At 31.0% G+C, this 14,648-nt stretch overlaps 1 protein-coding gene across 8 annotated transcripts in view; it reads left to right on the plus strand.

Annotated features, from left to right (window-relative positions):
• The window catches only part of LOC6040457 (neuroglian), a 113,078-nt gene that overhangs the window by 90,817 nt on the left and 7,613 nt on the right, over positions 1-14,648 (plus strand). For 4 of the 8 annotated variants that reach the window (XM_038254987.1, XM_038255004.1, XM_038254999.1 and 1 more), the window contains one exon: positions 5,406-5,524. In XM_038254987.1, coding sequence (XP_038110915.1) covers positions 5,406-5,524 — 119 coding nt within the window. Of the gene's footprint in view, positions 1-5,405; positions 5,525-9,098; positions 9,713-14,648 lie in introns of those variants that run through there. The other 4 variants (XM_038255013.1, XM_038255019.1, XM_038255010.1 and 1 more) reach the window with 4 other exon arrangements.

The following is a 14,648-nucleotide window of genomic DNA, read 5'->3' on the forward strand; positions in this document are numbered from 1 at the left end:
TTTAGATTAGATTGCCCCCGAGTTTTTCGCCCTCCCCCCTCAATTTCCCTCGTGGCCTTTTCAATAAAACAACACAACGACAGAACTCTCAATCGCTAAGAAAACGCAAACCGCACCACCACAAGTTCTTAAACGGAGAAGGAGGAATTTGGGTAAGCTAATACTAACAATCCCACCCCTGTACTACTACACTCTGCTGGGTTGAAAAGGGCGTAGCGAGATCCATTTTGGCTAAGTATGGTGTACCTCTTTGGTTTCGGAACTAGCATTACTGCGTCACAGCAACAAGAACACAGAAACCGCCCAACTGGAAAGCAAACATGTTTACGTTTACTTTTACTCATTTTCCTCCCAAAAATTTAACCCCTTTCCTTCCGAAAATTTGTGTTAATTGCATGCTCCACCCTAATCAATTGGACCGTTATTAATTGGATCATTGTGTCCCCCCATTTCCTGTTTGCTGTTGACTCCTTGGAGAAATTCATTACTAATTCCATTATCATGTAGTTTCTCTGTGCCATAATTAGTTGATAAGAACCGTCTAGATTCATGCATTTTTAACCACTCACATAACTATTATACACTGACAACACAACACACAAACAAAAAAAAAGTACACACCCACACAATTACACTGCAACAAATCTACACTCGTACATCCATTCCACTCTATGCTATTGTTTTCCAAAACTACCACCTTCGCTCTGTATGTGTGTGTGTGTAACGTCCACGTGTCACACCATCATCATCCGAGTTGAACCCCCCTCTCTCCTTTTCTCTGTCGCGCTAGTAGCAACATAACCCTAGTCTAGTCTAATTAACCAGTAATGGACGCACTCGCACCTGAGGCGAAACTTCCGGACCCTTTCTTTTCCACGCGGGGAATGGCTGGGGTGATATTCCTTGGTGTGGTGGTGAAAAAAAACTTAACAACTATGGTGGTAATTAGGGTGGTTAATTTGGTGACTTTGGTTTGTTATTTTCGTCCCGTTTATAAGGCTGTGATTGAAGAAATTTCCTTAGAAGAGAAATTGAGAAATTGTTTGCATTATAAATTGATAAAAAATATCTCAGGATCAAAAGAAAAATAATTCAATCATACCGTTATTATGAAAATAAATTCCTTACAGCAAAATGCACCTCTGAGCAAAAAAATAAAACATTTGCTGATGTAGTTTTCGAGATACAGCCCTTTTAAGATGTTACATCCGATTTGCAATAAGAAAACAAAAACAATCTGTACAATTTCAGCATTTCGAAGAATATGCATTTCAAGATAATGGTGGACTTTGCTTCATATAACTGTCAAGTATATCTGCGTCAAGTTTCGGATGGTTTGCTAATGTAGTTTTCGAGAACAGCCATTTTAAAATGTTATTACCGACTTTTTCTAAGAAAATCTATAAAATCAATACAATTTCTGTAGTTTATATGATATATTCATTTTATAATGTTATATTGTTACATTTTTAAATAGCAGTACACAGAAAAAAATATGGTAATATTCATCAGGAAATGCTGACAGATTTTGTGTCAAAAAAATGATTAATTAAATAAATAAATCTCAGAAAATCATGAATTTTCATCAGTCTTTGATGAATATTCATCAGATTCACATTTTTACAATATTTTTATGTAATATTACTCAAATAAGAGGTAATATTCAACCTACCACATTTTCAACATTCCAAAATTTAACTTTTTTTTCTGTGTACCTACACAGAAAAAAAAATGATGGTAATATTCATCAGGAAATGGTGACAGATTTTGTGTCTAAAAAAATGATAAATTTTGCCCCAAAAAATGATGAATTTTCATCAGTTTTTGATGAATATTCATCAGGTTCACACATTTACACATTTTTTATGTAATATTACTCAAAAAAAGAGATAATATTCAACCTACCAAATTTTCAACATTCCAAAAATTAACTTTTTTTTTCTGTGTACACAGATAAAAATGATGGTAATATTCATCAGGAAATGGTAACAGATTTTGTGCCAAAAAATGATTAATTTTATCCCAGAAAATGATGAATTTTCATCAGGTTTTGATGAAGATTCATCAGGTTCACATATTTACACATTTTTTATGTAATATTACTCAAAAAAGAGATAATATTCAACCTACCAAATTTTCAACATTCCAAAATTCAACCTTTTTTTACTGTGTATCTTGTAACCTATTTATTTAGTAATATTACATAAAAATATGTAAAAATGTTAACCTGATGAATATTCATCAAAAACTGATGAATATTTACCAATTCTTGATGTAATATTACACATTTTTTTTCGACACAAAATCTGTCACCATTTCCTGATGATATTACCATAATTTTTTTTTCTGTGAAATTACATAAGCAAATCTTCTGAAACTTGGCCCAGAGAAACTTGAAAGTTATATGAAGCAAAGTCCATCAATATCTTGAAATGAATATTCTTTAAGAGTGTATTTGGTTAATCCATACAAGTGCCTTTGGCAAAGTTTAAAGACTTTTCAAAGAAAATAGGTACACGGAAAAAAATGCGACTTTGAAATCAACTTTTTATTCACACAAATTAAATTTCCCAACATCCGTTTCTTTTTATTTAGGTGAGAAAATCCATATTGAGCGATTTTTAAAACATGCTAAATTTAAAATAATTATAAGTTTTTTTCGGAGAGATTTTACAAATTTTACAAATGTTTGGTTTTTTTAATTGAAAAAAAAAATGGTTGCTGAGCTTTTGTTGAAAAAAAAAGTCAAATTGGATGACACTTGTCCAATTTTGAAAGTCTCAACAAGAAAATTATAGGTAATTTTCTCTGCTAATAAAAAATATTTTCTGAAATTGATAAAAATGAACACCGTTAAAAAAATGGAACAAATAAAAATTTTCACGATGAATTATTGTTTCAATGGCTAAAACCTTAAAATTATGCAATTTCTAGAAAAACTGTAGAAAGGTTCTACGACTTCGCAATTTTTTTTCGCGATTTTTAAATTTTCATTATTTTGATTAGGATCCATCCCGTATGTCAAAAAAAGTCACTTGCATAATTAGTTTTTCCATACGAATTTCTATACAATTTGGAGGCAGGTCAAACAAAATGGGTATGTAAATGTATGAAATTCTGTACCTTGAGAAGGAATTTTCTGATAGATTTGGTTTTAGCAAAATTGTAGGTTATGATTAGGACTTTTCGGAAAAAATAGGTACACGGAAAAAATCCCATTTATTTATTTAATTTTTTATCACTAAAACTTGAATCCTCAAAATGCGTATTTTTTATTTTCGATTTTTTTTTTATGTTTTAGGGGACTTAATATGGAAAATATGCCATAGTGCGTGATGATTCAAAATCTGGTTTTGAAGATTTTTGGAAAATATTGAAAATTTTAATACTTTAAATAACTGAACAATCTTGTTTTAAAGCGAAATCGAATTTGCAATCGAAAAGCTCTTCACATTTTTTCTGATACAGTGAAACCTCTTTTTACGCGTTTTTCGTTACGTTTTTCTTATTTGTAGATTTCTCTGGATCAACGCAACATTTTTGCAATCTTTTAAAAGCAATTTGCAGGTTTTGTTTAGATCTACAAAACGCCTTTTGGAGCTTACAAAAATATTGTATGGTTTAAGAGAAATCTTCGAAACAAAAAGTTTAACGCCTCCGTGTAAAAGTGGTTTCTCTGTATATTTAATATATTGTTTTGAAATTAAAGCCACTTTTGGGTATTTAAAAAAAAATTAAATTATTTTTATTAAAAATAATTTCAAAGTTTTAAAATCTGAGGCTTAATATTTGAAACGGTTTGAAAAAAAAGGTTTTATTGTCTTATTTCATATTAATTTGAAAAAAAAATCGCAAAAGGATTTAAACTACACCGAAAAAAATGATTCATGGAAGATATTTTGCTATTTTTTAATCCCTTATTGACACAAAGAAAAAACTATTTTTATTTTGTTTGTTTGTTTTGGGAAACATAAAATTCTTTGAAAAAAATGTTTTTAATGCTAAATAAAATTTGCAAGCAAAAAGTAGTAAAAAAAATGTTGATAACGTTGTGCAAGTTAAAGCTATTTTCAGGCATTTTTTAAAAGTTGTATTTTTTCAATTTAAAAAATAGTGCATGTTTGTCAATTTAAGAAAACAAACATTTCGGAAAGCTCAGAAAATTCCCTACAATTTGCTCTTCTGGACTTTATTGATACGATTTTTGACGGTTGAGATATTGAAATGGAATGATAAAAAACACAGGGAAATGTGATTTTCTCAGTGTTGGCCAAACTAGTGTCCCGATCTTCTATTTAATAATTGAAACGTTTCTGATCTTTCAAAATAAACCTTACCATTTCATAAGAGATAAAAAAAATCATCCTATAGGTTTATTGTTTGTTGTTTCGTTCTTTAAGACAATCCTAATATTTCGCATTCGCATGGAGATGGTGATCTTAGCGGGTTGCAGACTGGATTTCGTCATGTATATGTGATGATTGTCCAGCCTTATAATTGCCAACAAAGCCATAATTTTTTTAAATTAAAAAAAATAATAAAACAATATCTCAACTACTTACTTTCTCAAACTCTCTTGAAATTTTCGTTTTTTTTATCTTTTGCACAACTGTAGTATACCGACTAAGAACTAACCAACATGAAAAATGTAACTGATAAGAATACTAATCCGGATATGGTGAAAACATGCACTGAAATTTAACACAATATAGATTGACAAAATTCCGTTATGGGATACCAAGCATCACTTTTTCGGGCTAGGCGCAAATCGGACTGACTGTTTTCGGCGTGTGAAAAATTCTACCACCATAACCCAACCACTCTTTCCCCTTATTTTTGCTACGTTATTTTTTTGTACATAAATTTATCGCCACAATTAAACACCCATTACCACCACCACCACCACTACGTTTTGCGTACCTTTCGCGCGAAAATTAAGGGTTCGTTCGAGTCGTGTCGCCGGAAATGGCTTTGTATTTAATAAATTCTGGTTTAGTCATCTTGCTCATAAAGAAAAGTCAATTAAAATACAATTTAGTGCGGTTGCTAACTTGCTAATTCAGTTGTAAATAATACTGTAAATTTCTTACCTCTGATCCCACCACATTTTCGTCTTAATTGTCTCATTGAAATTGTAATTCGTGGCCAAATGTTTAACACCAACTCCCTCAAAAAAAATCACGTTGTCTCAGAATCCTTCGTTTCCACGTGCAATCCGCATATTGTTTTACCCTTTCAAAAAAAAACGGACGAGACCGCGTCAAAAAAAATATTGAAATTGTTTGCGAAACTTTGAAAAGAAGAAGAGGAAGGGGAAACCCCCTTTTTCTCACTCTCAAACCCTCTGTGGAAAGCAATAGCCATGAGCGGCTTCGTCCGGACCAAGGATACAAAAAAGAGTTTAGTGTTTTACGTGATTACAGCTTGGACAATAAGAGCCAGGGCCGACAGTCTGTCAACTCGCAAAAAGTCGGACCGGAAAGTGATACTGATTCCATGGCGGAATATGGTGAAGGTGATACAGGTAAAGTTCCCTTTTCCCCGTCTCTCAATCTCCCCCCCCCACACACACACTTTTGCTTTAAATCTTGCCCTACTTGCAGTATTTTTTAGTCTAAAACAGTCCAGAAAAAATGCCCTCTTTTTAGTTGTTAAATTGTTATCTTATACGTTTTTTCTTTTGTTGTTGATTGAACCCTTTTTGCAAGCTGTCAGCTTTTTCCTGCGCCCAATAAAAAAACAGAGCACAATACAAAAACAATCGCCAATTGTGAAGAGAGTTTGTTTTGGCTGTGCTTTACAATATCGCGCTCCTTCTTTATCTTTTTCTCTTTCCTTTCTCTTTTTTTTTGTTTTTTTTTTTTTTTAAATTACACCGCCGTGTAAAACCTACTCTTTTTGTCGATTGACTAAAATTTTAGTTTGTAAGAATAAAGTGAAAGCTAGGTTAAGTATCGTTTAGTTTTTCATAAGGTTTTTTGGAAACAGTTTTGATGCGATTTCACACATATAAAAATAAACAAAAACTAAATCAGATTCTTCCGATTGTTCTCCGCGAATTTTTAGATTTCCAGCAAGATGAGAATGAAACAGCATTTTTTACAATTTTTCATCATATTTTTTAATGAAAGTTTTTCATTTTTCTATACATTTCAACTGTGGACAGAATTTTTGAATGCAAAATGAAAGATATAACCTTCAAAAATATGTAAGTTCTGCATGGGTCATCCTCCGCCAACTCACACAGCAGTTGCCCCGACCCCTCTTCGATTTGCGTAAAACTTTGCTCTAAGGGGTTATTTTGGTTCCTGATCACGAATCCGAGGTCTATTTTTCGATATTTCGTGACGGTGGGGCGGTACGACCCCTTTCATTTTTCTGGTTTTTTTACTAAGACACGTTTTTTAGTGATTTGTAACTCGCAACCATGAAGAGATAGAAATTTGCTGTCAAAAGGACTTTTATGTAAAATTAGACGCCCGATTTGATGACGTACTCAAAATTCCGAAAAAACGTATTTTTCATCAACAAACTTAAAAAATAGTTTTAAAATCGCTGCCATTTCCCGTTACTCAACTGTAAAAAATCATGAGACATGTCAATTTATGGGAAATTTAATGTACTTTTCGAATCTGAAACAACCCAGAAGGGTCATTTTTTCATTTAGAACATTTTTTTTTTTCATTTTAGATTTACGTGTTTTTTTCTAACTTTGCAGGGATACATTTTAGAGTGTAACAATGTTCTACAAAGTTGTAGAGCAGACAAAAACAAACATTTTGATATGTAGACATTAGGGGTTGTATTCTTCACGAGTTATCAGAATTTTACAAAAAAGTTTTTTTTTCAAAAAGTTATGATTTTGACCATTTTTGACCTGTTTTTCGAATTATTGACCCCTGAAACTCAATTGTGTGCTTTTGAAAGTATTTTTGACCAGTTTTTTGAATTTTTAACTCCAAAAACTCAATTGAGTGCTTTTGAAAGTATTTTTTTTCGGAAAGTTCAGCTAATTTTGCATAAGAATGACCCCTTGGACGATTGTTGTGACTCGTGCATTGCGAGAATCAGATTTCTTTTAAAAAAAAGTTTGTGATGAGTGAGTGTTTCCGGTTTGTTTGTTTTTTTTTTTTATTTTCAAAAAATCCCCACATACAAGCAGTGCACAAGCCACAACAATTGTCCAAGGGGTCAATCTTAAGCAAAATTAGCTGAACTTTCGCAAAAAAAAATACTTTCAAAAGCACACGATTGAGTTTTTGGGGTTAAAAATTAAAAAAAAAAATGATCAAAATTATAACTTTTTCAAAAAACTTTTTTTTGTAAAATTCTGATAACTCGTGAAGAATACATGAAATATGTCTATAAATCATTTTTTTTGTTTTTGTCTACTCTACAACTTTGTAGAACATGTTTACACTTTAACTTTTTTGATGAAAAATACGTTTTTTTTGCGAGCTACAAATCACTGAAAAACATGTATTAGTAAAAAAACAGAAAAATGAAAGGGGTCGTACCGCCCCACCGTGACGAGATATCGAAAAATGGACCTCGTATTCGTGATCAGGGACCAAAATTGCCCCTTAGAGCAAAGTTTCACGAAAATCGAAGAGGGGTCGGGGCAACTTTTACCGATTTCGTGTGAGTTGGTAGAGAATTTCCCGCATTTTATGAATGATTTCAATTTTTACCCAAATAAAATTACATAAAAATGAAGTAAATAATCACCTTTGTAATTTTTTTTTACTGGAAATAGACTTATAAAATTAGAAAAAAAAAGTTATTTTGCCTTTAAAATTGTGTGCATTTACCTCTTTCCCGATGTAATACCACTTTGCAATCCAAATCAAAGGTAAATTCACATCATCAAAAAGATATTATTAAACCATCAAATTTTGAACCATGTAAATTTACTTATTTTTTACTTATTGTGCAATTTTTATAGTATCATCAATTTAATAAAATATTTTTATGACTTTTTAAGATTAAGACGACAATAAATCTGAAAATTTCATTTTTCGTGTTTATAATTTGTTGTTTTATTGAACACGGTATCTTGTTAGTGTGAACTATGTATCAAGTCACGAAAGCATCATTAACATAATTTGAAATATTTTTTGTTTGTTTTTATTTTGTTTTGAAATGGGAAAAAAACTGTATTTTTACTTATATGTGTATGTTTACCCTTTTTGAAGTGTTTTATTAGATTTTCATGTAAATTTACATCATAAAAGAGGTATTATTACATCTTGTGAATTTACACTTTATGCTGTATGTATAATGCACAGTAAAAATTGTGTTAATTTGTATTGTTGAATATTATCTCTTGTATGATGTATTTTTATCCCAATCTAGACTGAAAAATTGACATTACATCAGAAAAGTGGTAAAATTTTACATTTTCCAAGGTAAAATTATTCATATCCCCGACATACAAGATGTACCCATTCCCAGATGTAATACTACCATGATGATTTTTACTGTGTGGTTCATTTTGACAGTATCACTAATTTAATTGAACATTTACATGACTCTGTGTAAAAAAAAACAATCCTAAATTACAAAACTGCAAAAGTTTTTGAAAATATTGTTTAATATTATTTGTTTTTTTAATTGCGAAAATGGCTAAATCTTACATCTTGCATAAGTCTAAACAATGTAAAATTTTACCTTTACAAATATGTAAATTTATTTTATTTAGGTGTTGTGATACCGTTTAATGTAAAATTACATCTTATTAGAGGTATTATTACATCTTCAAATTTTACATCTTCTAAATGTACAGTTTACAATTTTGCTGTTTGTTTAGTGGTTAATTTTGGCAGTGTCGCCAATTTATTTGAAAATTTTCATGATTTTTTATGTTTTAAAAATATTGTTCTTTTTCAAAATAAAGACGAGAAAAAAAAACTCAGGAAATTAACAAGTAAATTTCGTTTTTATTACATCATTTCAAATGTTTTGACAATATTGTAATGTCCTCCAATCGTCTCAAAACTGTTTCCAATTATGATATTTTGTTCCTGCAATTATTTCATCCATCGTTAATTGTTTGTTTACCTTTTTCTTTTTCTCTTTTTCCTCCTCTAATTTCGTAGAAGGTATGAATGAGGACGGTTCCTTCATTGGGCAGTACGGCCGAAAGGGCAAGAACGCGGACAGCAACTCACAGGCGTTCGCGACGCTAGTTTAGCAGCAGTCGCATTAGAATTTAGAGTGTAGAGTTAGAAGCAGAGCAAGAGAGTATTTAGCGGATAATTTTATAGTGCGTAATCTCAGTGCAGTGCGAGAGACCCCGAACGAGTGTCGGGTATTTTTTTGGTTTGTTTTTATTTGAGTAGTATTTGTTTTCTTTATAAGTTCTGCTAGGAGCAAAGTTATACATATTTCAGCAGGTAGGTAGAGCAGTACACGATTGGATTTTGTAAAATCGTGGAAATCCGAGACAATGAACAATCAAATCACTAGCCAGAATTGTGTAGGTTAATTTTTTGAGGAGCGAAAAATCAAACAATTTCACTTTTTTTTTGTTTAAAATGTAGAAGCATACATTTGAGTTTTAATTACTATGATCTTATCAGGAAGTATTTTGTTTTTGTTTAAATTACGTCGGAGCGTACAAGTTTCTTTTTCCGTTCACAAGAACTTTGTAATTTATTTTCTTTAAATTATTTGAAAGCGCGCGCGTTGTGAGTTTGCTGTCCGAAAAAAATCAAGAGCAAAGCAGCGACAAAACCGTCCGTCCAGCCTGAAAATGCGTGCACCGAGCTGTTTTTATTTTATGTTTAGAAAGGTATTTATTCGTTTGGTTTGTTTTTAGTTTATATTTTTTCTAGCTTTTAAGTTACATGCTTGCGTCCAATTTAAAGGTATCGTTTTGCTTAGATTTTATATTTCATAAATTTATTTAAATTTTTGTTAAATTTATTTAAATTTTTGTTAAATTTATTCTCACATTTGAAATCCAAAAAGAATTTCATTTTAAAAACTATTAACGATTTTTAATTACTAGGGTCAGTAAGTTAAAACACATTAAGCTTAATTTAATTGAAATACTGGGGGTCATTCCTGCATTCACGTGTGTATGGTGTGTAAGGTAAACAAATGTAGCAACTTACGGTAAAGTACAGGCGTTGAAACTTTGTCGTAAGGGATAATTTTGGTCCCTGATCACGAGGGGCGGTATGACCACATATTTTTTTATATTCGAAAAAAATCGCTTTTCTCAATAAATTGTCGCCTCAAATAGTGATGATTTAGAAATTCGGTGTCAACGGAAAGGATCCATAAACAAATTTTGACACCAAAAAAATTACAAAAATAATTTAAAAATTCTGCCATTTTTCGTAACTCAACTGTAAAAAATCGTAGGACGTATAAAAATGTCTTTGCAAGCCATGAGAAAGTAAAATTATTGACAACCGGAATAGATATTTAAAGCAAATAGAATCCAAGGAACCGTCAAGGAAGAAATTCTTCAAGCAAGAGAAAATATCGAGGAATAAAGACAATCGAAGTATGCAGTTTGAAGGGACTGAAGAATTCATCGGTAGGGTAGAGTAGTCATCAATGAGACACGGGGGACAATGATAAAATGGCTCTCACAAGTCGTAGTTTCAACCAATCAGGCTCATATTTGGGGGAAACACGTCTGCTATAAAAGTGGCTTTGGTTATGGACGCTCCCTTGACAAGTTATTCATAAACGTTTGATTCTGGGGTATAAAAGTAAATTATGGACAAAAAATAATTTTTCGCTCGTAGGCTCTCATTTACACCAAAACTAATATTTCTTCTAATTTCTTTCGACATTCCATAGAGATTGAGTTGGGCTACAATGTCCTTTCATTAGGTTTGACCAAAATTTAGAATATACCCAGAATCCAGGGCTGTCTCATTGTTCCCCACTAATTTTAGTCCATGGGTAACAATGAGACACTTTGATTTTTCTTCATTAAACTTTTCAAAATCCATGGAAATCTTTCAAAACATGAATTAAAAGTGATTTTTGGCATATTTATAGAATTTTAACTTCATTTAACCAAAAATATAAAGTTATTTGGTATAAATATACGAATTTTACAAAATTTAAATACTTTTTAGTATAACTTTTGTTAATTAAAGTTTCATGTTGGCAAAATTGCTCTAAAATGTTCAAGGCAAGTTACCTGCAATGGAACAGTACAAAAACATGATGTTTTACTAGAAAAATGTTGATTTTCGCAGTGCGTCTCATTGTTCCCCAGCTGTCTCATTGTTCCTGCCAAGTGCGTTTACAATGAGACAGTTGAATAACTCTGGCTGTAGATGTCGGATCGATCTCATATTTTCGTCAATGTTAGAACACATTAAAAGAAAGAAAATGCAACAAAAAGCTCATTAAAACATGCTGATGAAAAAATGAGAAAAATCTTTGAAAGTTGAAAACCAAAAGTGTCTCATTGATGACTACCCTACCCTACTTGAAAAGATCCTCCGATTTTTTTGGAAGGAAACATTAATTTAATCATGAATGGTTTATTAAAAAAACAACAGTATATGAAGTTATCGCTAAAAATTTAAATATTTTTTTAACTATCATAAATATGACCAGTTAATTTTAGTTTGATCAAATCATATTTTTAAAAACTTTTTAAAAGTTTCTTTTAAAGCCAGATTAATTTAACTTTGTTTAAAAAAATCTCTCTGGAAGAAAGTTTTAACAATTTTGGATTATATTTTGTAGTTTATTTCACAAACTGTTGTATTTGTAACTATTTGTATGTTTTGCATGATTTTTGTCTTTTATTGAATGTTCAGTCTTATTATATCCATTAAATTTTAAATTATTTATGAAATTTGATTAAAATTTGTTCCAAATTTAAGGGGGAGAATGCAGTTCATGAAAATTTGCCAATGAGGGAATGAAACGAAAAAGGTTGAGAAACACTGCTATTGGTCCTTTAAAGTTAACTCTAGATGTGTATGTATTATGTATTTAGCTCGTTTTTTTTGTTTGTTTTTTTTTTGTTGCCCAAGCCCCTTCTTATAACAAGATTGCACAGTCTAGATCGCAAAGTTAAGAGGAAAATTGATTTTCCGAAAAATGGTGATGATTTGGAGCTTTTGTGTCTTCAGAATGGTTACTGCAAATGGAAAGGAGCAACTTTTGATTTGGTTGAAATTAGGGTGATATTGAAATCTACCTTTTCAGGAATAGATTTAGGATTTTTTTGACTTCTAGAATTGCCAATCCATGCAATTGTGTCAACGACACCAAAATTTTATCTGACAATCTACGCCTTCTACGACCAATTTTAGAGAAATGATCTGAGCATACCTTCAAAAATCTGTTATTTTATCGTAGCAAGCCTAACAACTTTCTAGATGACAAAAACAAAAATCCTAAAAATATTCCTGAAAAGTTAGATTTTTTAAAGCACTCAAATCGTGAACAACCTAACGAAAAGTTGCTTTTTTGCATTTGAGCAGTTCTCTCAGATTTCGGTCAATCGGTTTTTTTTTTTGTTTTTTTTTTTTTTAATCTGACTGAAACTTTTTTGGTGCCTTCGGTATGCCCAAAGAAGCCATTTTGCATCATTAGTTTGTCCATATAATTTTCCATACAATTGATTTATGAAAATTCAAAAATCTGTATCTTTTGAAGGAATTTTTTGATCGATTTGGTGTCTTCGGCAAAGTTGTAGGTATGGATATGGACTACACTGGAAAAAATGATGCACGGTAAAAATTTTTTTGGTGATTTTTAATTTAACTTTTTGTCACTAAAACTTGATTTGCAAAAAAGCACTTTTTTTATATGTTTTAGAGGACATCAAATGCCAACTTTTCAGAAATTTTCAGGTTGTGCAAAAAATCTTTGAGCGAGTTATGAATTTTTGAATCAATACTGATTTTTTCAAAAAATCCAAAAATTGGTCGCAAAAATTTTTCAACTTCATATTTCGATGTAAAATCAAATTTGCAATCAAAAAGTACTTTGGTAAAATTTTGATAAACTGTACCGTTTTCAAGTTAAATCCATTTTTAGGTGACTTTTTTGAAAATAGTCGCAGTTTTTCATTTTTTAAAATTAGTGCCCATGTTTGCCCACTTTTGAAAAAAATATTTTTGAAAAGCTGAGAAAATTCTCTATATTTTGCTTTTTTGAACTTTGTTGATACGACCCTTCGTTGCTGAGATATTGCCATGCAAAGGTTTAAAAACAGGAAAATTGATGTTTTCTAAGTCCCACCCAAACAACACACCATTTTCCAATGTCGATATCTCAGCAACTAATGGTCCGAAATTTTCCGATCTTTTCGAAAACAATATTTTCAAAAATTTTAAACCAAGACTAACTCTTTAAAAGGGCGTAATATTGAATGTTTGGCCCTTTTGAAATGTTTGTCTTGGTTCAAAAATTTTGAAAACATTTTTCTCGAAAAGATTGGAAAATTTCACGAATGTTTCATATTTTAACATTGAAAATCGGACCATTAGTTGCTGAGATATCGACATTAGAAAATGGTGGGTTGTTTGGGTGGGACTTAGAAAACATCAATTTTCCTGTTTTTAAACCTTTGCATGGCAATATCTCAGCAACTAAGGTCGTATCAACAAAATTCAAGAATGCAAAATATAGAGAATTTTCTCAGCTTTTCAAAAAAAAATTTTCAAAAGATGGCAAACATGTGCACTAATTTAAAAAAATGAAAAACTGCGACTATTTTCAAAAAAGTCACCTAAAAATGGATTTAACTTGAAAACGGTGCACTTTATCAAAAATTTACTAAAGTACTTTTTGATTACAAATATGATTTTACATCAAAAAATGAAGCTGAATAATTTTTGCGACCAATTTTTAAAATTTTTGAAAAAATCAGTATTGATTCAAAAATTTATAACTCGCTCAGAGATTTTTTGCACAACCTGGAAATTTCTGATAAGCTGGCATTTGATGTCCTCTAAAACATATCAAAAAAATAAAAAAAATTAAAAATAGTGTTTTTTTTTGCAAATCAAGTTTTAGTGACAAAAAGTTAAATTAAAAATTACCATTTTTTTGCCGTGCATAATTTTTTTCCAGTGTAGTCCATATCCATACCAACAACTTTGCCGAAGACACCAAATCGATCAAAAAAATCCTTCAAAAGATACAGATTTTTGAATTTTCATACATCATTTTTGTATGGACAGCTGTCAAATTTGTATGGAAAATTATATGGACAAACTACTGATGCAAAATGGCTTCTTTAAGCATATCGAAAGCACCAAAAAAGTTTCAGTCGAATTAAAAAATACAAAAATAAAATTCTAAAAAAAGACCGATTTCGTAGAGAATTGCTCATCTGCAACTACTCTTCTGAAGACACTAAAGCTCCAAAACATTTCTTGAGTTTTTTTTTTTTTTTGAAAAGGTCCTATAAACTTTTGTCTTCCATATTTTTATAGGACCTATAAAAAAACTCTAGATTTCCACTTATATCTGCAATTCTGACTACTGTGCCTTGTTCAGGCAAGGGTTATGGTTTCTACAAATTTGCAGAGCAGAAAATTACAAAAAAATTTGATGCATAAAAGTACGGGGTTTGCTTATAATAACCTTCCCAAACCATGATCACTGATTTACGAAAAAAAGTTAAAAATGTTTGAATATCGAACAATGGC

Source organism: Culex quinquefasciatus, chromosome 1, assembly GCF_015732765.1.
Source record: "Culex quinquefasciatus strain JHB chromosome 1, VPISU_Cqui_1.0_pri_paternal, whole genome shotgun sequence".
In the NCBI taxonomy this organism is placed as follows: domain Eukaryota; kingdom Metazoa; phylum Arthropoda; class Insecta; order Diptera; family Culicidae; genus Culex; species Culex quinquefasciatus.